Source organism: Dendrobates tinctorius, unplaced genomic scaffold (assembly GCF_039654945.1).
Source record: "Dendrobates tinctorius isolate UK_male_01 unplaced genomic scaffold, ASM3965494v1 ptg000449l, whole genome shotgun sequence".
Taxonomy (NCBI): Eukaryota; Metazoa; Chordata; class Amphibia; order Anura; family Dendrobatidae; genus Dendrobates; species Dendrobates tinctorius.
This window is the reverse complement of record NW_027362111.1, coordinates 1126105-1153888: the sequence shown is the minus strand read 5'-3', so window position 1 is coordinate 1153888 and position 27784 is coordinate 1126105. Positions and strand designations below refer to the sequence as shown.

The 27784-nt window shown below is 48.8% G+C and overlaps 1 protein-coding gene across 7 annotated transcripts in view; it reads left to right on the top strand.

Annotated features, from left to right (window-relative positions):
• Nucleotides 1-27784, top strand: part of ATP2B2 (ATPase plasma membrane Ca2+ transporting 2) — a 660007-nt gene that overhangs the window by 592990 nt on the left and 39233 nt on the right. For 3 of the 7 annotated variants that reach the window (XM_073564308.1, XM_073564306.1, XM_073564305.1), the window contains 2 exons: nt 2845-3027; nt 15295-16473. In XM_073564308.1, the coding sequence (XP_073420409.1) occupies nt 2845-3027; nt 15295-15693 (582 nt within the window). In that variant the 3' untranslated portion in view covers nt 15694-16473. Of the gene's footprint in view, nt 1-2844; nt 3028-15294; nt 16474-27784 lie in introns of those variants that run through there. The other 4 variants (XM_073564309.1, XM_073564310.1, XM_073564311.1 and 1 more) reach the window with 2 other exon arrangements.

Below are 27784 nucleotides of genomic sequence, written 5' to 3'. Positions count from 1 at the left end.
GTGATGTATGGAACAGATGTGGTTTCCTCCTGTGATATATGGGACAGATGTGGAGTTTCCTTCTGTGATATGTGGGGCAGATGTGGAGTTTCCTTCTGTGATGTATGGAACAGATGTGGAGTTTCCTCCTGTGATATATGGGACAGATGTGGAGTTTCCTCCTGTGTTGTGTGGGACAGATGTGTAGTTTCCTTCTCTGATGTATGGAGCAGATGTGGAGTTTCTTCCTGTGATATGTGGGGCAGATGCGGAGTTTCCTCCTGTGATATATGGAGCAGATGTGGAGTTTCCTTCTGTGATGTATGGAACAGATGTGAAGTTTCCTCCTGTGTTATGTATGGCAGCTGGTGAGTTTTTTGCTGTGATATGTTGGGTAGTTGTGGAGTTTCCTCCTGTGATATATGGGACAGATGTGGAGTTTCCTCCTGTGATATATGGGACAGATGTGGAGTTTCCTCCTGTGATATATGGGACAGATGTGGAGTTTCCTTCTGTGATGTATGGGGCAGATGTGGAGTTTCCTCCTGTGATATATGGGACAGATGTGGAGTTTCCTCCTGTGATATATGGGACAGATGTGGAGTTTCCTTCTCTGATGTATGGAGCAGATGTGGAGTTTCCTCCTGTGATATATGGGACAGATGTGGAGTTTCTTTCTCTGATGTATGGAGCAGATGTGGAGTTTCCTCCTGTGATGTGTGGGGCAGATGTGGAGTTTCCTCCTGTGATATATGGAGCAGATGTGGAGTTTCCTCCTGTGATATATGGGACAGATGTGGAGTTTCCTCCAGTGATATATGGGACAGATGTAGAGTTTCCTTCTGTGATGTATGGAGCAGATGTGGAGTTTCCTCCTGTGATGTGTGGGGCAAATGCGGAGTTTCCTCCTGTGATATATGGAGCAGATGTGGAGTTTCCTCCTGTGATATATGGGTCAGATGTGGAGTTTCTTTCTGTGATGTAAGGAACAGATGTGGAATTTCCTCCTGTGATATATGGGACAGATGTGGAGTTTCCTCCTGTGATGTGTGAAACAGATGTGGAGTTTCCTCCTGTGATACATGGGACAGATGTGGAGTTTCCTTCTGTTATGTGTGGAACAGATGTGGAGTTCTTCTTGTGATATATGGGAGAGATGTGGAGTTTCCTTCTGTGATGTATGGAACAGATGTGGTTTCCTCCTGTGATATATGGGACAGATGTGGAGTTTCCTTCTGTGATATGTGGGGCAGATGTGGAGTTTCCTTCTGTGATGTAAGGAACAGATGTGGAGTTTCCTCCTGTGATATATGGGACAGATGTGGAGTTTCCTCCTGTGATATGTGGGACAGATGTGGAGTTTCCTTCTGTGATGTATGGAGCAGCTGGTGAGTTTCTTGCTGTGATATGTTGGGTAGTTGTGGAGTTTCCTCCTGTGATATATGGGACAGATGTGGAGTTTCCTCCTGTGATATATGGGACAGATGTGGAGTTTCGTCCTGTGATATATGGGACAGATGTGGAGTTTCTTTCTGTGATGTATGGGGCAGATGTGGAGTTTCCTCCTGTGATATATGGGACAGATGTGTAGTTTCCTCCTTTGATATATTGGACAGATGTGGAGTTTCCTTCTCTGATGTATGGAGCAGATGTGGCGTTTCCTCCTGTGATGTGTGGGGCAGATGTGGAGTTTCCTCCTGTGATCTAAGGAGCAGATGTGGAGTTTCCTCCTGTGATATATGGGACAGATGTGGAGTTTCCTCCAGTGATATATGGGACAGATGTGGAGTTTCCATCTGTGATGTATGGAGCAGATGTGGAGTTTCCTCCTGTGATGTGTGGGGCAGATGTGGAGTTTTCTCCTGTGATATATGGGACAGATGTGGAGTTTCCTCCTGTGATTTATGGGACAGATGTGGAGTTTCCTTCTGTGATGTATGGAGCAGATGTGGAGTTTCCTCCTGTGATGTGTGGGGGAGATGCGGAGTTTCCTCCTGTGATATACGGAGCAGATGTGGAGTTTCCTCCTGTGATGTGTGGAATTTCCTCCTGTGATATATGTGACAGATGTAGAGTTTCCTCCTGTGTTGTGTGGAACAGATGTGGAGTTTCCTCCTGTGATATATGGGAGAGATGTGGAGTTTCCTTCTGTGATGTATTTAACAGATGTGGTTTCCTCCTGTGATATATGGGACAGATGGGGGGTTTCCTTCTGTGATATGTGGGACAGATGTGGAGTTTCCTTCTGTGATGTATGGAACAGATGTGGAGTTTCCTCCTGTGATATGTGGGACAGATGTGGAGTTTCCTCCTGTGATGTGTGGGACAGATGTGGAGTTTCCTCCTGTGATATATGGAGCAGAAGTGGAGTTTCCTTCTGTGATGTATGGCAGCTGGTGAGTTTTTTGCTGTGATATGTTGGGTAGTTGTGGAGTTTCCTCCTGTGATACATGGGACAGATGTGGAGTTTCATCCTGTGATATATGGGAGAGATGTGGAGTTTCCTTCTGTGATGTATGGGGCAGATGAGGAGTTTCCTCCTGTGATATATGGGACAGATGTGGAGTTTCCTCCTGTGATATATGGGACAGATGTGGAGTTTCCTCCTGTGATACATGGAACAGATGTGGAGTTTCCTTCTGTGATGTATGGAGCAGATGTGAGTTTCCTCCTGTGATATATGGGACAGATGTGGAGTTTCCTCCTGTGATATATGGGACAGATGTGAGTTTCCTCCTGTGATGTGTGGGGCAGATGCGGAGTTTCCTCCTGTGATATGTGGGGCAGATTTGGAGTTCGCGCCTGTAAATAACAACTACTGATATTTAGCACTGACTTGTGACTGGCCATGTCATCTGCTTACAGGTAATTGCCAGCATCCCAAACAACAGGTTAACGTTCCTGAAGGCAGCCGGTCATCTGACCCAAAAAGAGGAGATCCCTGAAGAGGAGCTAAATGAAGATGTGGAAGAAATAGACCACGCAGAGCGAGAACTCAGACGGGGACAGATTCTCTGGTTCCGGGGGCTCAATCGAATACAAACCCAGGTATATCGGTGATTGCAGGTGACATTGTGACCACTTCAAGGTCTCCATACAGGTTGGCCTCATGATGCAGACAGGAGAGTGTCCACCAAACATGGCAGTCCTGACAGAACTGGTGGTTTTACGAGATTTCAGTGATTATCTACAGGACAGCAGTGATAGGGACTATCTACAGCACACTGATGGTAAGAAACATCTACTCTACACAGATGGTACCCATTATCAATGCACATCAATGATAGGGATTATCTACAGTACCTGGATGGTAGGGATTATCTGCAGCACATCAATGGTAGGGATTATCTACAGTACCTGGATGGTATGAATTATCTGCAGTACATCAATGGTAGGGATTATCTACAGTACCTGGAAGGTAGGGATTATTTGCAGCACATCATTGGTAGGGATTATATACAGAACCTGGATGGTAGGGATTATCTGCAGAATATTAATGGTAGGGATTGTCTACAGTACATGGATGGTAGGGATTATCTCCAGTATATGGATTGTAGGGATTATCTACATTAGAATGTAAAGAAATTTTCTATGGTGCATGGATGGTAGGGATTATTTCTAGTACAGTCATATGTAAAAGTTTGGGCACCCCTATTAACGTTAACCTTTTTTCTTTATAACAATTTTGGTTTTTGCAACAGGTATTTCAGTTTCATATATCTAATAACTGATGGACTCAGTTATATTTCTGGATTCAAATGAGGTTTATTGTACTAACAGAAAATGTGCAATCTGCATTTAAACAAAATTTGACCGGTGCAAAAGTATGGGCACCCTTATCATTTTCTTGATTTGAACACTCCTAACTACTTTTTACTGACTTCCTGAAGCACTAAATTGGTTTTGTAACCTCATTGAGCTTTGAACTTCATAGCCAGGTGTATCAAATCATGAGAAAAGGTATTTAAAGTGGCCACTTGCAAGTAGTTCTCCTATTTGATTCTCCTATGAAGAGTGGCATCATGGGCTCCTCAAAACAACTCTCAAATGATCTGAAAACAAAGATTATTCAACATAGCTTTTCAGGGGAAGGATACAAAAAGTTGTCTCAGAGATTTAACCAGTCAGTTTCCACTGTGAGGAACATAGTAAGGAAATGGAAGAACACAGGTACAGTTCTTGTTAAGCCCAGAAGTGGCAGGCCAACAAAACTATCAGAAAGGCAGAGAAGAAGAATGGTGAGAACAGTCAAGGACAATCCACAGACCACCTCCAAAGACCGGCAGCATCATCTTGCTGCAGATGGTGTCACTGTGCATCGGTCAACAATACAGCGCACTTTGCACAAGGAGACGCTGTATGGGAGAGTGATGCGAAAGAAGCCGTTTCTGCAAGCACGCCACAAACAGTCACCTGAGGTATGCAAAAGCACATTGGGACAAGCCAGTTACATTTTGGAAGAAGGTCCTGTGAACTGATGAAACAAAGATTGAGTTGTTTGGTCATACAAAAAGGCGTTATGCATGCGCTGTATTGTTGACCGATGCACAGTGACACCATCTGCAGCAAGATGATGCTGCCGGTCTTTGGAGGTGGTCTGTGGATTGTCCTTGACTGTTCTCACCATTCTTCTTCTCTGCCTTTCTGATATTTTTCTTGGCCTGCCACTTCTGGGCTTAACAAGAACTGTACCTGTGTTCTTCCATTTCCTTACTATGCTCCTCACAGTGGAAACTGACAGGTTAAATCTCTGAGACAACTTTTTGTATCCTTCCCCTGAAAAGCTATGTTGAATAATCTTGGTTTTCAGATCATTTGAGAGTTGTTTTGAGGAGCCCATGATGCCACTCTTCATAGGAGAATCAAATAAGAGAACTGCTTGCAAGTGTCCACTTTAAATACCTTTTCTCATGATTTGATACACCTGGCTATGAAGTTCAAAGCTCAATGAGGTTACAAAACCAATTTAGTGCTTCGGGAAGTCAGTAAAAAGTAGTTAGGAGTGTTCAAATCAAGAAAATGATAAGGGTGCCCATACTTTTGCACCGGTCAAATTTTGTTTAAATGCAGATTGCACATTTTCTGTTAGTACAATAAACCTCATTTGAATCCAGAAATATAACTGAGTCCATCAGTTATTAGATATATGAAACTGAAATACCTGTTGCAAAAACCAAAATTGTTATAAAGAAAAAAGGTTAACATTAATAGGGGTGCCCAAACTTTTACATATGACTGTACATGGATGGTAGGGATTATCTTTTATATACTGCAGAGATCACTTTATAGCAAGTTATTGACAGGGATTAACCACCGCACATCATCTATTTTAAATCAAAGGGATGGCGGTGTCTGCACAAACTAAAAAAATTCTGTATACGCTAAGCAAGATAACACGGCCGCGGGGTCTACACAGAAAGCGTCCAGAACATGTCCCGCTGTGGCTTCATCTGCTAGAGACAGGAGATGTGCCATGAGCGGGGACGCACAGCACCACTGTGTCTATCGGCCATGATAGCACATGCAGTGATGAAAGACACATTTATTAATGCCTCCTTCTAACATATTTGGCAGGAACTTTCAAGCTGTAAAATGTGTAAATCTGTCTTTGTTTTGGATTGGTGACAGTTCCTAAGTGTAGAAGCAGCTGCAAACGTGCCCCAAGATGGTAGAAATCATCAATGATCCCTTCATGCAGAATATTTCACGGGGGCATCAACTGCACATCTCTATATGCCACATGGCAGGAGTCCTCAACCTGTGACTCAGAGGCCACATGTAGCTTGTGGGACTATGATGGGTGCTTCCCAGGTGTCTGCAAGATTGGTGCATTGCCATAATGTCTAGCAAACATCTATGAAGAGCAAGGCTTCGGTTGGTGACTTCTGTGATAGCCCCAGGGGTTAGAAGTAAATGAGGCATGGTAAAATGGAAATAGGATGAGGCCACGAGTCACAGGAGATGCTGGAAGCTGAACGTGACAGTGATGTGAGCGCTGACTGCAAGAATTCTAAATGATGGTATGGTAGGAACCCTGGGTGCAGTTATACTGCCTCACCGTGATTAAATTGGCTGAAGGGTTAGGGTTACTCGAGGCTCTAGATGTGGTCCACAACCTCCTCATAGAGCTGAATGGAGCTCACACAGTAAGAAAGGTTGGGGACCACAATCCTATGAGAAAAGATCTTCACTCCCGATTCTTACGGAGACAAAGATGGCAGTCATCTCAACTAGGTTTTAGGAATGGCACCACCTCATAGAGTCACTGAGAGGAGCTGAACTACACTAGGTATTAGCAAAGATATCACCACTGAGCACCACCTCATACAGTCACTGAGAGGAGCTGGGCTACACAAGGTATTAGGAAAGATTCCACCACTGAGCACCACCTCATACAGTCACTGAGAGGAGCTGGACTACACAAGGTATTAGGAAAGATTCCACCACTGAGCACCACCTCATACAGTCATTGAGAGGAGCTGAACTACACCAGGATCTAGGAAAGATACTACCACTGAGCACCACCTCATACAGTCACTGAGAGGAGCTGGACTACACAAGGTATTAGGAAAGATTCCACCACTGAGCACCACCTCATACAGTCATTGAGAGGAGCTGAACTACACCAGGATCTAGGAAAGATACTACCACTGAGCACCACCTCATACAGTCACTGAGAGGAGCTGGACTACACAAGGTATTAGGAAAGATTCCACCACTGAGCACCACCTCATACAGTCACTGAGAGGAGCTGGACGACACAAGGTATTAGGAAAGATTCCACCACTGAGCACCACCTCATACAGTCACTGAGAGGAGCTGGACTACACAAGGTATTAGGAAAGATTCCACCACTGAGCACCACCTCATACAGTCATTGAGAGGAGCTGAACTACACCAGGATCTAGGAAAGATACTACCACTGAGCACCACCTCATGCTGTCACTGAGAGGAGCTGGAATTCACAAGGTATTAGGAACGATACCACCACTGAGCACCACCTCATACAGTCACTGAGAGGAGCTGGACTACACAAGCTATTAGGAAAGGCACCACCACTGAGCTCCACCTCAATACAGTCACAAAGATAAGCTGTACTACACCAGGTATTAGGAAAGGTACCACCACTCAGAGCCAAATCATACAGTCACTGAGAGGAGCTGGACTACACAAGGTATTAGGAAAGGCACCACCACTGAGCTCCACCTCAATACAGTCATTGAGAGGAGCTGGACTACACCAGGAACTAGGAAAGATACTACTACTGAGCACCACCTCATACTATCACTGAGAGGAGCTGGATTACACAAGGTATTAGGAAAGATACAACCACTGAGCACCACTTCATACAGTCACTGAGAGGAGCTGAGCTACACAAGGTATTAGGAAAGATACCACCACTGAGCACCACCTCATACAGTCACAAAGATAAGCTGTACTACACCAGGTATTAGGAAAGGTACCACCTCTCAGAGCCATATCATACAGTGACTGAGAGGAAACTGAACTACATTAGGAATTAGGAAAGGCACCACCACTGAACTCCACCTCAGACAGTCATTGAGAGGAGCTGGACTACACCAGGAACTCGGAAAGATACTACCACTGAGCACCACTTCATACAGTCACTGAGAGGAGCTGGACTACACAAGGTATTAGCAAAGATACCACCACTGAGTGCCACCTCATACAGTCACAAATATAAGCTGTACTACACCAGGTATTAGGAAAGGTATCACCACTCAGAGCCATATCATACAGTCACTGAGAGGAGCTGGACTACACAAGGTATTAGGAAAGGCACAACCACTGAGCACCACCTCATACAGTCATTGAGAGGAGCTGGACTACACCAGGAACTAGGAAAGATACTACCACTGAGCACCACCTCATACTGTCACTGAGAGGAGCTGGATTACACAAGGTATTAGGAAAGATACCACCACTGAGCACCACCTCATACAGTCACAAAGATAAGCTGTACTACACCAGGTATTAGGAAAGGTACCACCACTCAGAGCCATATCATACAGTCACTGAGAGGAGCTGGACTACACAAGGTATTAGGAAAGGCACCACCACTGAGCACCACCTCAGACAGTCATTGAGAGGAGCTGAACTACACCAGGAACTAGGAAAGATACTACCACTGAGCACCACCTCATACTGTCACTGCGAGGAGCTGGATTTCACAAGGTATTAGGAAAGATACCACAACTGAGCACCACCTCATACAGTCACTGAGAGGAGCTGAACTACACCAGGTATTAGGAAAGATACTACCACTGAGCTCCACCTCAATACAGTCATTGAGAGGAGCTGGACTACACCAGGAACTAGGAAAGATACTACCACTGAGCACCACCTCATGCTGTCACTGAGAGGAGCTGGATTACACAAGGTATTAGGAAAGATACCACCACCTCATACTGTCACTGAGAGGAGCTGGACTACACAAGGTATTAGGAAAGATACCACCACTGAGCGCCACCTCATACAGTCACAAAGATAAGCTGTACTGCACCAGGTATTAGGAAAGGTACCACCACTCAGAGCCATATCATACAGTCACTGAGAGGAGCTGGACTACACAAGGTATTAAGAAAGGCACCACCACTGGAGCACCACCTCAGACAGTCATTGAGAGGAGCTGGACTACACCAGGAACTAGGAAAGATACTACCACTGAGCACCACTTCATACAGTCACTGAGAGGAGCTGGACTACACAATGTATTAGCAAAGATACCACCACTGAGTGCCACCTCAGACAGTCATTGAGAGGAGCTGGACTACACCAGGAACTAGGAAAGATACCACCATTGAGCAACACTTCATACAGTCACTGAGAGGAGCTGGACTACGCAAGGTATTAGGAAAGATACCACCATTGAGCACCACTTCATGCAGTCACTTAGATGAGCTGGACTACACCTGGTATTAGGAAAGATACCACCACTGAGCACCACCTCATACAGTCACTGAGAGGAGCTGGACTACACAAGGTATTAGAAAGAAACCACCACTGAGCATCACCTCATACTGTCACTGAGAGGAGCTGGACTACACAAGGTATTAGGAAAGATACGACCATTGAGCACCACCTCATACAGTCACTGAGAGGAGCTGGACTACACAAGGTATTAGAAAGAAACCACCACTGAGCATCACCTCATACTGTCACTGAGAGGAGCTGGACTACACAAGGTATTAGGAAAGATACCACCACTGAGCACCACCTCATACAGTCACTGAGAGAAGCTGGACTACACCCGGTATTAGGAAAGATACCACCATTGAGCACCACCTCATACAGTCACTGAGAGGAGCTGGACTACACCCGGTATTAGGAAAGATACCACCACCTCATACAGTCACTGAGAGAAGATGGACTACATCCGGTATTAGGAAAGATACCACCACTGAGCATCACTTCATACTGTCACTGAGAGGAGGTGGACTACACTCGGTATTAGGAAAGATACCACAACTGAGCACCACCTCATACAGTCAATAAGAGGAGCTGGACTACACCCGGAATTAGGAAACATACCACCACTGAGCATCACTTCATACTGTCACTGAGAGAAGCTGGACTACACCAGGTATTAGGAAAGATACCACCATTGAGCACCACTTCATGCAGTCATTGAGAGGAGCTGGACTACACCCGGTATTAGGAAAGATAACACCACTGAGCAGCACTTCATACAGTCACTGAGAGGAGCTGGACTACACAAGGTATTGGGAAAGATACCACCACTGAGCACCACCTCATACTGTCATTGAGAGGAGCTGAACTACACCCGGTATTAGGAAAGATACCACCATTGAGCACCACTTCATGCAGTCACTCAGAGGAGCTGGACTACACCCGGTATTAGGAAAGATAACACCATTGAGCACCACTTCATGCAGTCACTGAGAGGAGCTGGACTACACCCGGTATTAGGAAAGATACCACCATTGAGCACCACCTCATACAGTCACTGAGAGGAGCTGGACTACACAAGGCATTAGGAAAGATACCACCACTGAGCACCACCTCATACTGTCACTGAGAGGAGCTGGACTACACAAGGCATTAGGAAAGATACCACCACTGAGCACCACCTCATACTGTCACTGAGAGGAGCTGAACTACACCCGGTATTAGGAAAGATACCACCATTGAGCACCACTTCATGCAGTCACTCAGAGGAGCTGGACTACACCCGGTATTAGGAAAGATAACACCATTGAGCACCACTTCATGCAGTCACTGAGAGGAGCTGGACTACACCCGGTATTAGGAAAGATACCACCATTGAGCACCACCTCATACAGTCACTGAGAGGAGCTGGACTACACAAGGTATTAGAAAGAAACCACCACTGAGCACCACCTCATACTGTCACTGAGAGGAGCTGGACTACACAAGGCATTAGGAAAGATACCACCACTGAGCACCACCTCATGCTGTCACTGAGAGGAACTGGACTACACCCAGTATTAGGAAAGATACCACTAATGAGCACCACTTCATGCAGTCACTCAGAGGAGCTGGACTACACAAGGTATTAGGAAAGATACCACCACTGAGCACCACCTCATACAGTCGCTGAGAGGAGCTGGATTACACCCGGTATTAGGAAAGATACCACCATTGAGCACCACTTCATGAAGTCACTTAGAGGAGCTGGACTACACCCGGTATTAGGAAAAATACCACCACTGAGCACCACTTCACACAGTCAATGAGAGGAGCTGGACTACACAAGTTACTAGGAAAGATGCCACCATTGAGCACCACCTCATACTGTCACTGAGAGGAGCTGGACTACACAAGGTATTAGGAAAGATACCACCACTGAGCACCACCTCATACTGTCAGTGAGAGGAGCTGGACTACACCCGGTATTAGGAAAGATACCACCATTGAGCACCACTTCATGCAGTCACTGAGAGGAGCTGGACTACACCCGGTATTAGGAAAGATACCACCTTTGAGCACCACCTCATACAGTCACTGAGAGGAGCTGGACTACACCCAGTATTAGGAAAGATACCACCTTTGAGCACCACCTCATACAGTCACTGAGAGGAGCTAGACTACAACCGGTATTAGGAAAGGTACCACCACTGAGAGCCATATCATACAGTCATGAAGAGAAGCTTGTCTACATCCGGTATTAGGAAAGATACCACCACTGAGAGCCATATCATACAGTCATGAAGAGAAGCTGGACTACACCTGGTATTAGCAAAGATACCACCACTGACCGCCACCTCATACAGTCACTGAGAGGAGATTGACTACACAAGTTGTTAGGAAAGGTACCACCACTGAGCACCACCTCATAATGTGACTGAGAGGAGCTGGACTACACCCGGTATTAGGAAAGATACCACCACTGAGCACCACCTCATACAGTCACTGAGAGAAGCTGGACTTCACCCGGTATTAGAAAAGATACCACCACCTCATACAGTCACTGAGAGAAGCTGGACTACACCCGGTATTAGGAAAGATACAACCACTGAGCCACACCTCATACAGTCACTGAGAGAATCTGGACTACACCCGGTATTAGGAAAGATACCACCACTGAGCTCCACTTCAGACAGTCACTGAGAGGAGCTCTACTACACCCTGTATTAGGAAAGATACCACCACTGAGTGCCACCTCATACTGTCACTGAGAGAAGCTGAACTACCCTAGGTATTAGGAAAGATACCACCATTGAGCACCACTTCATACAGTCACTGAGAGAAGCTGGACTTCACCCGGTATTAGAAAAGATACCACCACCTCATACAGTCACTGAGAGAAGCTGGACTACACCCGGTATTAGGAAAGATACAACCACTGAGCCACACCTCATACAGTCACTGAGAGAATCTGGACTACACCCGGTATTAGGAAAGATACCACCACTGAGCACCACTTCAGACAGTCACTGAGAGGAGCTCTACTACACCCTGTATTAGGAAAGATACCACCACTGAGTGCCACCTCATATTGTCACTGAGAGAAGCTGAACTACACTAGGTATTAGGAAAGATACCACCATTGAGCACCACTTCATACAGTCACTGAGAGAAGCTGGACTTCACCCGGTATTAGGAAAGATACCACCACTGAGCACCACTTCAGACAGTCACTGAGAGGAGCTCTACTACACCCTGTATTAGGAAAGATACCACCACTGAGTGCCACCTCATATTGTCACTGAGAGAAGCTGAACTACACTAGGTATTAGGAAAGATACCACCATTGAGCACCACTTCATACTGTCACTGAGAGAAGCTGGACTTCACCCGGTATTAGGAAAGATACCACCACCTCATACAGTCACTGAGAGAAGCTGGACTATACCCGGTATTAGGAAAGATACCACCACTGAGCACCACCTCATACAGTCACTGAGAGAAGCTGGACTACACCAGGTATTAGGAAAGATACCACCACTGAGCACCATCTCATACAGTCACTGAGAGAAGCTGGACTACACCCGGTATTAGGAAAGATACCACCATTGAGCACCACTTCATACTGTCACTGAGGGGAGCTGGACTACACCCGGTATTAGGAAAGATACCACCACTGAGCAACACTTCATACAGTCACTGAGAGTAGCTGGACTACACAAGTTATTTGGAAAGATGCCACCATTGAACACCACCTCATACAGTCACTGAGAGGAGCTGGACTACACAAGGTATTAGGAAAGATACCACCACTGAGCACCAATTCATACAGTCACTGAGAGGAGCTGAACTACACCCAGTATTAGGAAAGATACCACCACTGAGCACCACTTCATAGAGTCACTGGGGGGAGCTGGACTACACCCGGTATTAGGAAAGATACCACCACTGAGCACCACTTCACACAGTCACTGAGAGGAGCTGGACTACACAAGTTATTAGGAAAGATGCCACCACTGAGTGCCACCTCATACTGTCACTGAGAGAAGCTGAACTACACTAAGTATTAGGAAAGATACCACCATTGAGCACCACTTCATACAGTCACTGAGAGGAGCTCTACTACACCCTGTATGAGGAAAGATACCACCTCTGAGTGCCACCTCATACTGTTACTGAGAGAAGCTGGACTACACCCGGTATTAGGAAAGATACCACCATTGAGCACCACCTCATACAGTCACTGAGAGGAGCTGGACTACACCCGGTATTAGGAAAGATACCACCACCTCATACAGTCACTGAGAGAAGCTGGACTACACCCGGTATTAGGAAAGATACCACCACTGAGCACCACCTCATACAGTCACTGAGAGGAGCTCTACTACACCCTGTATTAGGAAAGATACCACCACTGAGCATCACTTCATACAGTCACTGAGAGAAGCTGGACTACATCAGGTATTAGGAAAGATACCACCACAGAGCACAATCTCATACAGTCACTGAGAGAAGCTGGACTACACCCGGTATTGGGAAAGATACCACCAATGAGCACCACTTCATGCAGTCAATGAGAGGAACTGGACTACACCCGATATTAGGAAAGATTCCACCACTGAGCACCACTTCATACAGTCACTGAGAGGAGCTGGACTACACAAGGTAATGGGAAAGATACCACCACTGAGCACCACCTCATACTGTCACTGAGAGGAGCTGAACTACACCCGGTATTAGGAAAGATACCACCATTGAGCACCACCTCATACAGTCAATAAGAGGAGCTTGACTACACCCGGTATTAGGAAAGATACCACCACCTCATACTGTCACTGAGAGGAGCTGAACTACACCCGGTATTAGGAAAGATACCACCACCTCATACAGTCACTGAGAGAAGCTGGACTACACCCGGTATTAGGAAAGATACCACAATTGAGCACCACCTCATACAGTCACTGAGAGGAGCTGGACTACACCCGGTATTAGGAAAGATACCACCATTGAGCACCACCTCATACAGTCAATAAGAGGAGCTGGACTACACCCGGTATTAGGAAAGATACCACCACCTCATACAGTCACTGAGAGAAGCTGGACTTCACCCGGTATTAGGAAAGATACCACCACCTCATACAGTCACTGAGAGAAGCTGGACTACACCCGGTATTAGGAAAGATACCACCACTGAGCACCACCTCATACAGTCAATAAGAGGAGCTGGACTACACCCGCAATTAGGAAACATACCACCACTGAGCATCACTTTATACAGTCACTGAGAGAAGCTGGACTACACCAGGTATTAGGAAAGATACCACCACTGAGCACCATCTCATACAGTCACTGAGAGGAGCTGGACTACACAAGTTATTAGGAAAGATGCCACAATTTAGCACTACCTCATACAGTCACTGAGAGGAGCTGGACTACACAAGGTATTAGGAAAGATACCACCATTGAGCACCACTTCATACAGTCACTGAGAGATGCTAGACTACACCCGGTATTAGGAAAGATACCACCACTTAGCACCACTTCATGCAGTCACTGAGAGGAGCTGGACTACACAAGTTATTAGGAAAGATGCCACAATTTAGCACCACCTCATACAGTCACTGAGAGGAGCTGGACTACACAAGGTATTAGGAAAGATACCACCACTGAGCACCACCTCATACAGTCACTGAGAGGAGCTGGACTACACAAGGTATTAGGAAAGATACCACCACTGAGCACCACCTCATACAGTCACTGAGAGGAGCTGGACTACACCCGATATTAGGAAAGATTCCACAACTGAGCACCACCTCATACAGTCACTGAGAGGAGCTGGACTACACCCGGTATTAGGAAAGATTCCACCACTGAGCACCACCTCATACAGTCACTGAGAGGAGCTGGACTACACAAGGTATTAGGAAAAATACCACCACTGAGCACCACCTCATACAGTCACGAAGAGAAGCTTGTCTACACCAGGTAATAGAAACAAAAGAATGACACTACTCCATTTTATAGATTAGTCTGATTTGCCAATGCATTTTTATGGCATCTCACTAGGTTTGGCAGCTTGCATTTTGATGGTTATTGTCCTCCTATATAGTCATTGTTAATGGCAGGGAAATGAGACCAAGATTTCATGTGATAGATGTTAGAATTTGTCAGCAAATAGGACAGCTGCAAGTCCTTCCTCAATGTAATCCCGACTCCTCTGTATGTGTTAGATAACTCGGCACCACATTGGTTAGCTCACATTGTATTCCTTGTATATTATGTTGATTTCCTCCATCAGTGCTTTGTGTGTCTTTGTACTGTTTTTTGGATTTTTTTTAGAATTATTTTACGTCTTTGTTGCATGCAGTGTTAAAGAAACTTGTCTCATTTTCTGCTCCGTTACAGATTGAAGTAGTGAATACTTTCAAGAGCGGGGCTTCCATTCAGGGGGCCCTCAGGAGACAATCGTCTACCACAAGCCAGAACCAGGATGTAACCAATATTTCTAGCCCTAGTCATGTCTCGTTGTCCACTGCTCTTTCTTCTCCTACCAGCACGTCAGCGGCAGGGCGTGAGTTTGCCTTCTTACTGCCTCAAATCCACAGAAATGCCAACGTCTGCAGACCTCTTCCATGTTATATTTTGTTTTCCATAGTGAGAGCCCAGCACACACCTCTTCATTATCACATGTTCCCCATACAGGTCGGATCAGTAGGGATTCTCGCGGCAGTGATGGAAAACCCTCCTTCCAAAATGGAGGCAATTCAACAGAGAATGTCTCATTATATTCTCTTGCTGGAGTAGAGAACATGAATATTGAGGGGAAACTAGACCTCATGTACAACCACAGTACCAGTAGCTCATGTACAGATACAGGACCAGATACCTGGATCTCATGTACAACCTCAAGACTGGGTACATGGAGCTCATGTAAAACCTCAGAACTTGGGTACATGGAGCTCATGTACAACCTCAGGACTGGGTACCTGGAACTCATGTACAACCTCAGGACTTGGTACCTGGAGATCATGTACAACCTCAGGACTGGGTACCTGGAGCTCATGTACAACCTCAGGACTGGGTACCTGGAGCTCATGTACAACCTCAGGACTTGGTACCTGGAGCTCATGTACAACCTCAGGACTGGGTACCTGGAGCTCATATACAACCTCAGGACTTGGTACCTGGAGATCATGTACAACCTCAGGACTGGGTACCTGGAGCTCATGTACAGCTACAGTACTCATGTACCCAGTACCAGTAGCTCATGTACAGCCACAGGACCAGCTAATTGGAGCTCATGTAAAACCTCAGGACTGGGTACATGGAGCTCATGTACAGCCACAGGATCAGGTGCATGGAGCTCATGTACAACCACAGTACCAGTAGCTCATGTACAGCAACAGAACCAGGGACCTGGAGCTCATATACAACTACAGGACTCATGTACCCAGTACCAGTAGCTCATGTACAACCACAGGATCAGGTACTTGGAGCTCATATATAGTCACAGGACCGGGTACCTGGAGCTCATGTACAGTCACAGGATCAGGTACCTGGAGCTCATATATAGTCACAGGACCGGGTACCTGGAGCTCATGTGCAGTCACAGGATCAGGTACCTGGAGCTCATGTACAGTCACAGGACCAGGTACCTGGAGCTCATGTACAGTCACAGGATCAGGTACCTGGAGCTCATGTACAGTCACAGGATCAGGTACCTGGAGCTCATGTACAGTCACAGGATCAGGTACCTGGAGCTCATGTGCAGTCACAGGACCAGGTACCTGGAACTCATGTGCAGTCACAGGATCAGGTACCTGGAGCTCATGTGCAGTCACAGGACCAGGTACCTGGAACTCATGTGCAGTCACAGGATCAGGTACCTGGAGCTCATGTACAGTCACAGGACCGGGTACCTGGAGCTCATGTACAGTCACAGGATCAGGTACCTGAAGCTCATGTGCAGTCACAGGATCAGGTACCTGGAGCTCATGTACAGTCACAGGACCAGGTACCTGGAACTCATGTGCAGTCACAGGATCAGGTACCTGGAGCTCATGTACAGTCACAGGACCAGGTACCTGGAACTCATGTGCAGTCACAGGATCAGGTACCTGGAGCTCATGTACAGTCACAGGATCAGGTACCTGGAGCTCATGTGCAGTCACAGGATCAGGTACCTGGAGCTCATGTGCAGTCACAGGATCAGGTACCTGGAGCTCATGTACAGTCACAGGATCAGGTACCTGGAGCTCATGTACAGTCACAGGACCAGGTACCTGGAACTCATGTACAGTCACAGGATCAGGTACCTGGAGCTCATGTACAGTCACAGTACCAGGTACCTGGAGCTCATGTACAGTCACAGGATCAGGTACCTGGAGCTCATGTACAGTCACAGGATCAGGTACCTGGAGCTCATGTACAGTCACAGGACCGGGTATCCGGAGCTCATGTACAGTCACAGGATCAGGTACCTGGAGGTCATGTACAGTCACAGGATCAGGTACCTGGAGCTCATATATAGTCACAGGATCAGGTACCTGGAGCTCATATATAGTCACAGGATCAGGTACCTGGAGCTCATGTACAGTCACAGGACCGGGTACCTGGAGCTCATGTGCAGTCACAGGACCTGGAACCTGGAGCTCATGTATAGTCACAGGACCGTGTACCTGGAGCTCATGTACAGTCACAGGACCGGGTACCTGGAGCTCATGTACAGTCACAGGACCAGGTACATGGAGCTCATGTACAGTCACAGGACCAGGTACATGGAGCTCATGTACAGTCACAGGACCTGGTACCTGGAGCTCATGTGCAGTCACAGGACCAAGTACCTGGAGCTTATATGCAGTCACAGGACCGTGTACCTGGAGCTCATGTATAGTCACAGGACCGGGTACCTGGAGCTCATGTACAGTCACAGGATCTAGCACCTGAAGCTTATATGCAGTCACAGGACCAAGGACCTGGAGCTTATATGCAGTCACAGGACCAAGTACCTGGAGCGCATGTACAGTCACAGGACCGGGTACCTGGAGCTCATGTTCAGTCACAGGATCTAGCACCTGAAGCTTATATGCAGTCACAGGACCGTGTACCTGGAGCTCATGTATAGTCACAGGACCGGGTACCTGGAGCTCATGTACAGTCACAGGATCTAGCACCTGAAGCTTATATGCAGTCACAGGACCAAGTACCTGGAGCTTATATGCAGTCACAGGACCAAGTACCTGGAGCTCATGTTCAGTCACAGGACCTGGTACTTGGAGCTCATGTACAGTCACAGGACCGGGTATCCGGAGCTCATGAGCAGTCACAGGACCGGGTATCCAGAGCTCATGTACAGTCACAGGACCGGGTATCCGGAGCTCATGTACAGTCACAGGACCGGGTGTCCGGAGCTCATGTACAGTCACAGGACCGGGTATCCAGAGCTCATGTACAGTCACAGGACCGGGTGTCCGGAGCTCATGTACAGTCACAGGACCGGGTATCCGGAGCTCATGTACAGTCACAGGACCGGGTATCCTGAGCTCATGTACAGTCACAGGACCGGGTATCTGGAGCTCATGTACAGTCACAGGACCAAGTACCTGGAGCTCATGTTCAGTCACAGGACCAAGTACCTGGAGCTCATGTTCAGTCACAGGACCAAGTACCTGGAGCTCATGTTCAGTCACAGGACCTGGTACCTGGAGCTCATGTTCAGTCACAGGACCGGGTATCCGGAGCTCATGTGCAGTCACAGGACCGGGTATCCGGAGCTCATGTACAGTCACAGGACCGGGTATCCGGAGCTCATGTACAGTCACAGGACCGGGTATCCGGAGCTCATGTACAGTCACAGGACTGGGTACCTGGAGCTAATGTGCAGTCACAGGACCGGGTATCCGGAGCTCATGTACAGTCACAGGACCGGGTACCTGAAGCTCATGTACAGTCACAGGACTGGGTATTTGGAGCTCATGTGCAGTCACAGGACCGGGTATCCGGAGCTCATGTACAGTCACAGGACCAGGTACCTGGAGCTCATATATAGTCACAGGACCGGTTACCTGGAGCTCATGTACAGTCACAGGATCAGGTACCTGGACCTCATGTACAGTCACAGGAACTAGTATCTGGAGCTCTTTTACAGCCACAGGACCTGGTATCTGGGACACTTGTACAGCCACAGGACCGGGTATATGGAGATTATACAGTGCTGTGCAAATTAATTGGAACAAAGCATTTTTTTAAGTAAAATTATAAGTTGGTTACCAGTCAGTGATTCAAACCAGTTTTAACTGCTTTGAGCAGGCACTCACACCTGTTCAAAGCAGTTAAAACTGGTTTGAATCACTGACTGGTAACCAACTTACGATTTTACTTAAAAAAATGCTTTTTCCCAATTAATTTGCACTGCACTGTATACAGTACCCAGTACTGTAGCTGTACATGAGCTCCAGGTACCCGGTCCTGTGAATGCACATGAGCTCCAGGTACCAGGTCCTGTGAATGCACATGAGCTCCAGGTACCAGGTCCTGTGACTGTACATGAGCTCCAGGTACCCGCTCCTGTGACTGTATATGAGCTCCTGGTTCTAGGTCCTGTGACTGCACATGAGCTTGTACCAGTCATAGGACCTGGAGCTCATGTACAGTCACAGGACCGGGTACCTGGAGCTCATGTACAGTCACAGGACCAAATACCTGGAGCTCATGTTCAGTCACAGGACCTGGTACCTGGAGTTCATGTGCAGTCACAGGACCGGGTATTTGGAGCTGATGTGCAGTCACAGGACCGGGTATCCGGAGCTCATGTACAGTCACAGGACCGGGTATCCGGAGCTCATGTGCAGTCACAGGACCGGGTACCTGGAGCTCATGTACAGTCACAGGACCGGGTATCCGGAGCTCATGTGCAGTCACAGGACTGGGTACCTGGAGCTCATGTATAGTCACAGGACCAGGTACCTGGAGCTCATATACAGTCACAGGAACGGGTACCTGGTGCTCATGTGCAGTCACAGGACCGGGTACCTGGAGCTCATGTACAGTCACAGGACCAGGTACCTGGAGCTCATATACAGTCACAGGAACGGGTACCTGGTGCTCATGTGCAGTCACAGGACCGGGTACCTGGAGCTCATGTACAGTCACAGGACCGGGTATCCGGAGCTCATGTGCAGTCACAGGACTGGGTACCTGGAGCTCATGTATAGTCACAGGACCAGGTACCTGGAGCTCATATACAGTCACAGGACCAGGTACCTGGAGCTCATGTACAGTCACAGGACCGGGTACCTGGAGCTCATGTACAGTCACAGGACCAGGTACCTGGAGCTCATATACAGTCACAGGAACGGGTACCTGGTGCTCATGTGCAGTCACAGGACCGGGTACCTGGAGCTCATGTACAGTCACAGGACCGGGTACCTGAAGCTTATGTGCAGTCACAGGACCAAGTACCTGGAGCTCATGTTCAGTCACAGGACCTGGTACCTGGAGCTCATGTGCAGTCACAGGACCGGGTATTTGGAGCTCATGTGCAGTCACAGGACCGGGTATCTGGAGGTCCTGTACAGTCACAGGACCGGGTACCTGGAGCTCATGTTCAGTCACAGGACTGGGTATTTGGAGCTCATGTGCAGTCACAGGACCGGGTATCCGGAGCTCATGTACAGTCACAGGACCGGGCATCCAGAGCTCATGTGCAGTCACAGGACCGGGTACCTGGAGCTCATGTACAGTCACAGGACCGAGTACCTGGAGCTCATGTACAGTCACAGGACCTAGTACCTGGAGCTCATGTTCAGTCACAGGACCGGGTATCCGGAGCTCATGTGCAGTCACAGGACCGGGTATCCGGAGCTCATGTTCAGTCACAGGACCGGGTACCTGGAGCTCATGTGCAGTCACTGGACCTGGTGCCTGGAGCTCATGTGCAGTCACAGGACCGGGTATCCGGAGCTCATGTGCAGTCACAGGACCGGGTATCCGGAGCTCATGTACAGTCACAGGACCGGGTACCTGGAGCTCATATATAGTCACAGGATCGGGTACCTGGAGCTCATGTACAGTCACAGGACCGGGTACCTGGAGCTCATGTACAGTCACAGGACCGGGTACCTGGAGCTCATGTACAGTCACAGGACCTGGTACCTGGAGCTCATGTGCAGTCACAGGACCGGGTATCCGGAGCTCATGTGCAGTCACAGGATCCGGCATCCGGATCTCATGTGCAGTCACAGGACCGGGTATCCGGAGCTCATGTACAGTTATAGGACTGGGTACCTGGAGCTCATATAGTCACAGGATCGGGTACCTGGAGCTCATGTACAGTCACAGGACCGGGTACCTGGAGCTCATGTGCAGTCACAGGACGTAGTACCTGGAGCTCATGTGCAGTTACAGGACCAGGTACCTGGAGCTCATGTACAGTCACAGGACCGGGTACCTTCAGCTCATATATAGTCACAGGATCAGGTACCTGCAGCTCATGTACAGTCACAGGACCTGGTACCTGGAGCTCATGTACAGTCACAGGACCTGGTACCTGGAGCTCATGTACAGTCACAGGACCGTGTACCTGGAGCTCATGTACAGTCACAGGATCGGGTACCTGGAGCTCATGTACAGTCACAGGGCCAGATACCTGGAGCTCATGTACAGTCACAGGACCGGGTACCTGGAGCTCATGTACAGTCACAGGATCAGGTACCTGGAGCTCATGTACAGTCACAGGACCTAGTATGTGGAGCTCTTTTACAGCCACAGGACCTGGTATCTGGGACACTTGTACAGCCACAGGACCGGGTATATGGAGATTATACAGTGCTGTGCAAATTAATTGGAACAAAGCATTTTTTTAAGTAAAATCATAAGTTGTTTACCAGTCAGTGATTCAAACCAGTTTTAACTGCTTTGAGCAGGCACTCACACCTGTTCAAAGCAGTTAAAACTGGTTTGAATCACTGACTGGTAACCAACTTACGATTTTACTTAAAAAAAAATGCTTTTTCCCAATTAATTTGCACAGCACTGTATACAGTACCCAGTACCGTAGCTGTACATGAGCTCCAGGTACCCGGTGCTGTGAATACACATGAGCTCCAGGTACCAGGTCCTATGACTGTACATGAGCTCCTGGTTCTAGGTCCTGTGACTGCACATGAGCTTGTACCAGTCACAGGACCTGGAGCTCATGTACAGTCACAGGACCGGGTACCTGGAGCTCATGTACAGTCACAGGACCTGGTACCTGGAGCTCATGTACAGTCACAGGACCTAGCACCTGAAGCTTATGTGCAGTCACAGGACCAAGTACCTGGAGCTCATGTTCAGTCACAGGACCTGGTACCTGGAGCTCATGTACAGTCACAGGATCAGGTATCCGGAGGTCATGTGCAGTCACAGGACCGGGTATCTGGAGCTCATGTGCAGTCACAGGACCGGGTACCTGGAGCTCATGTACAGTCACAGGACCAGGTACCTGGAGCTCATGTACAGTCACAGGACCTAGCACCTGAAGCTTATGTGCAGTCACAGGACCAAGTACCTGGAGCTCATGTACAGTCACAGGATCGGGTACCTGGAGCTCATGTACAGTCACAGGATCAGGTATCCGGAGGTCATGTGCAGTCACAGGACCAGGTACCTGGAGCTCATGTACAGTCACAGGACCGGATACCTGGAGCTCATGTGCAGTCACAGGACCGCGTACCTGGAGCTCATGTACAGTCACAGGACCTGGTACCTGGAGCTCATGTGCAGTCACAGGACCAGGTATCCGGAGCTCATGTACAGTCACAGGACTGGGTACCTGGAGCTCATGTGCAGTCACAGGACCAGGTATCCGGAGCTCATGTACAGTCACAGGACCGGGTATCCGGAGCTCATGTTCAGTCACAGGACTGGGTATTTGGAGCTCATGTGCAGTCACAGGACCGGGTATCCGGAGCTCATGTACAGTCACAGGACCGGGTATCCGGAGCTCATGTACAGTCACAGGACCGGGTATCCGGAGCTCATGTACAGTCACAGGACCGGGTATCCGGAGCTCATGTACAGTCACAGGACCGGGTATCCGGAGCTCATGTAAAGTCACAGGACCGGGTATCCTGAGCTCATGTACAGTCACAGGACCGGGTATTCGGAGCTCATGTACAGTCACAGGACCAAGTACCTGGAGCTCATGTACAGTCACAGGATCGGGTATCCGGAGGTCATGTGCAGTCACAGGACCAGGTACCTGGAGCTCATGTACAGTCACAGGACCGGGTATCCGGAGCTCATGTACAGTCACAGGACCAAGTACCTGGAGCTCATGTACAGTCACAGGATCGGGTACCTGGAGCTCATGTACAGTCACAGGATCAGGTATCCGGAGGTCATGTGCAGTCACAGGACCAGGTACCTGGAGCTCATGTACAGTCACAGGACCGGATACCTGGAGCTCATGTACAGTCACAGGACCTAGTACCTGGAGCTCATGTTCAGTCACAGGACCGGGTATCCGGAGCTCATGTACAGTCACAGGACCGGGTATCCGGAGCTCATGTACAGTCACAGGACCGGGTATCCGGAGCTCATGTACAGTCACAGGACCGGGTATCCTGAGCTCATGTACAGTCACAGGACCGGGTATCCGGAGCTCATGTACAGTCACAGGACCAAGTACCTGGAGCTCATGTACAGTCACAGGATCGGGTACCTGGAGCTCATGTACAGTCACAGGATCAGGTATCCGGAGGTCATGTGCAGTCACAGGACCAGGTACCTGGAGCTCATGTACAGTCACAGGACCGGATACCTGGAGCTCATGTACAGTCACAGGACCTAGTACCTGGAGCTCATGTTCAGGCACAGGACCGGGTATCCGGAGCTCATGTGCAGTCACAGGACCGGGTATCCGGAGCTCATGTTCAGTCACAGGACCGGGTACCTGGAGCTCATGTGCAGTCACAGGACCTGGTGCCTGGAGCTCATGTGCAGTCACAGGACCGGGTATCCGGAGCTCATGTGCAGTCACAGGACCGGGTATCCGGAGCTCATGTACAGTCACAGGACCGGGTACCTGGAGCTCATATATAGTCACAGGATCGGGTACCTGGAGCTCATGTACAGTCACAGGACCGGGTACCTGGAGCTCATGTACAGTCACAGGACCGGGTACCTGGAGCTCATGTACAGTCACAGGACCTGGTACCTGGAGCTCATGTGCAGTCACAGGACCGGGTATCCGGAGCTCATGTGCAGTTACAGGATCGGTTATCCGGATCTCATGTGCAGTCACAGGACCGGGTATCCGGAGCTCATGTACAGTTATAGGACTGGGTACCTGGAGCTCATATAGTCACAGGATCGGGTACCTGGAGCTCATGTACAGTCACAGGACCGGGTACCTGGAGCTCATGTGCAGTCACAGGACGTAGTACCTGGAGCTCATGTGCAGTTACAGGACCAGGTACCTGGAGCTCATGTACAGTCACAGGACCGGGTACCTTGAGCTCATATATAGTCACAGGATCAGGTACCTGCAGCTCATGTACAGTCACAGGACCTGGTACCTGGAGCTCATGTACAGTCACAGGACCTGGTACCTGGAGCTCATGTACAGTCACAGGACCGTGTACCTGGAGCTCATGTACAGTCACAGGATCGGGTACCTGGAGATCATGTACAGTCACAGGGCCAGATACCTGGAGCTCATGTACAGTCACAGGACCGGGTACCTGGAGCTCATGTACAGTCACAGGATCAGGTACCTGGAGCTCATGTACAGTCACAGGACATAGTATGTGGAGCTCTTTTACAGCCACAGGACCTGGTATCTGGGACACTTGTACAGCCACAGGACCGGGTATATGGAGATTATACAGTGCTGTGCAAATTAATTGGAACAAAGCATTTTTTTAAGTAAAATCATAAGTTGTTTACCAGTCAGTGATTCAAACCAGTTTTAACTGCTTTGAGCAGGCACTCACACCTGTTCAAAGCAGTTAAAACTGGTTTGAATCACTGACTGGTAACCAACTTACGATTTTACTTAAAAAAAAATGCTTTTTCCCAATTAATTTGCACAGCACTGTATACAGTACCCAGTACCGTAGCTGTACATGAGCTCCAGGTACCCGGTCCTGTGAATACACATGAGCTCCAGGTACCAGGTCCTATGACTGTACATGAGCTCCTGGTTCTAGGTCCTGTGACTGCACATGAGCTTGTACCAGTCACAGGACCTGGAGCTCATGTACAGTCACAGGACCGGGTACCTGGAGCTCATGTACAGTCACAGGACCTGGTACCTGGAGCTCATGTACAGTCACAGGACCTAGCACCTGAAGCTTATGTGCAGTCACAGGACCAAGTACCTGGAGCTCATGTTCAGTCACAGGACCTGGTACCTGGAGCTCATGTACAGTCACAGGATCGGGTACCTGGAGCTCATGTACAGTCACAGGATCAGGTATCCGGAGGTCATGTGCAGTCACAAGACCGGGTACCTGGAGCTCATGTGCAGTCACAGGACCGGGTACCTGGAGCTCATGTACAGTCACAGGACCAGGTACCTGGAGCTCATGTACAGTCACAGGACCTAGCACCTGAAGCTTATGTGCAGTCACAGGACCAAGTACCTGGAGCTCATGTACAGTCACAGGATCGGGTACCTGGAGCTCATGTACAGTCACAGGATCAGGTATCCGGAGGTCATGTGCAGTCACAGGACCAGGTACCTGGAGCTCATGTACAGTCACAGGACCGGATACCTGGAGCTCATGTGCAGTCACAGGACCGCGTACCTGGAGCTCATGTACAGACACAGGACCTGGTACCTGGAGCTCATGTGCAGTCACAGGACCAGGTATCCGGAGCTCATGTACAGTCACAGAACTGGGTACCTGGAGCTCATGTGCAGTCACAGGACCAGGTATCCGGAGCTCATGTACAGTCACAGGACCGGGTATCCGGAGCTCATGTTCAGTCACAGGACTGGGTATTTGGAGCTCATGTGCAGTCACAGGACCGGGTATCCGGAGCTCATGTACAGTCACAGGACCGGGTATCCGGAGCTCATGTACAGTCACAGGACCGGGTATCCGGAGCTCATGTACAGTCACACGACCGGGTATCCGGAGCTCATGTACAGTCACAGGACCGGGTATCCGGAGCTCATGTACAGTCACAGGACCGGGTATCCTGAGCTCATGTACAGTCACAGGACCGGGTATCCGGAGCTCATGTACAGTCACAGGACCAAGTACCTGGAGCTCACGTTCAGTCACAGGACCAAGTACCTGGAGCTCATGTTCAGTCACAGGACCAAGTACCTGGAGCTCATGTTCAGTCACAGGACCTGGTACCTGGAGCTCATGTTCAGTCACAGGACCGGGTATCCGGAGCTCATGTGCAGTCACAGGACCGGGTATCCGGAGCTCATGTACAGTCACAGGACCGGGTATCCGGAGCTCATGTACAGTCACAGGACTGGGTACCTGGAGCTAATGTGCAGTCACAGGACCGGCTATCCGGAGCTCATGTACAGTCACAGGACCGGGTACCTGAAGCTCATGTACAGTCACAGGACTGGGTATTTGGAGCTCATGTGCAGTCACAGGACCGGGTATCCGGAGCTCATGTACAGTCACAGGACCAGGTACCTGGAGCTCATATATAGTCACAGGACCTGGTACCTGGAGCTCGTGCAGTCACAGGACCGGTTACCTGGAGCTCATGTACAGTCACAGGATCAGGTACCTGGAGCTCATGTACAGTCACAGGACCTAGTATCTGGAGCTCTTTTACAGCCACAGGACCTGGTATCTGGGACACTTGTACAGCCACAGGACCGGGTATATGGAGATTATACAGTGCTGTGCAAATTAATTGGAACAAAGCATTTTTTTAAGTAAAATTATAAGTTGGTTACCAGTCAGTGATTCAAACCAGTTTTAACTGCTTTGAGCAGGCACTCACACCTGTTCAAAGCAGTTAAAACTGGTTTGAATCACTGACTGGTAACCAACTTACGATTTTACTTAAAAAAATGCTTTTTCCCAATTAATTTGCACTGCACTGTATACAGTACCCAGTACTGTAGCTGTACATGAGCTCCAGGTACCCGGTCCTGTGAATGCACATGAGCTCCAGGTACCAGGTCCTGTGACTGTACATGAGCTCCAGGTACCCGCTCCTGTGACTGTATATGAGCTCCTGGTTCTAGGTCCTGTGACTGCACATGAGCTTGTACCAGTCATAGGACCTGGCGCTCATGTACAGTCACAGGACCGGGTACCTGGAGCTCATGTACAGTCACAGGACCAGGTACCTGGAGCTCATGTACAGTCACAGGACCAAATACCTGGAGCTCATGTTCAGTCACAGGACCTGGTACCTGGAGTTCATGTACAGTCACAGGACCGGGTATCCGGAGCTCATGTGCAGTCACAGGACCGGGTACCTGGAGCTCATGTACAGTCACAGGACCGGGTATCCGGAGCTCATGTGCAGTCACAGGACTGGGTACCTGGAGCTCATGTATAGTCACAGGACCTGGAGCTCATGTACAGTCACAGGACCGGGTACCTGGAGCTCATGTACAGTCACAGGACCAGGTACCTGGAGCTCATATACAGTCACAGGAACGGGTACCTGGTGCTCATGTGCAGTCACAGGACCGGGTACCTGGAGCTCATGTACAGTCACAGGACCGGGTACCTGAAGCTTATGTGCAGTCACAGGACCAAGTACCTGGAGCTCATGTTCAGTCACAGGACCTGGTACCTGGAGCTCATGTGCAGTCACAGGACCGGGTATTTGGAGCTCATGTGCAGTCACAGGACCGGGTATCTGGAGGTCCTGTACAGTCACAGGACCGGGTACCTGGAGCTCATGTTCAGTCACA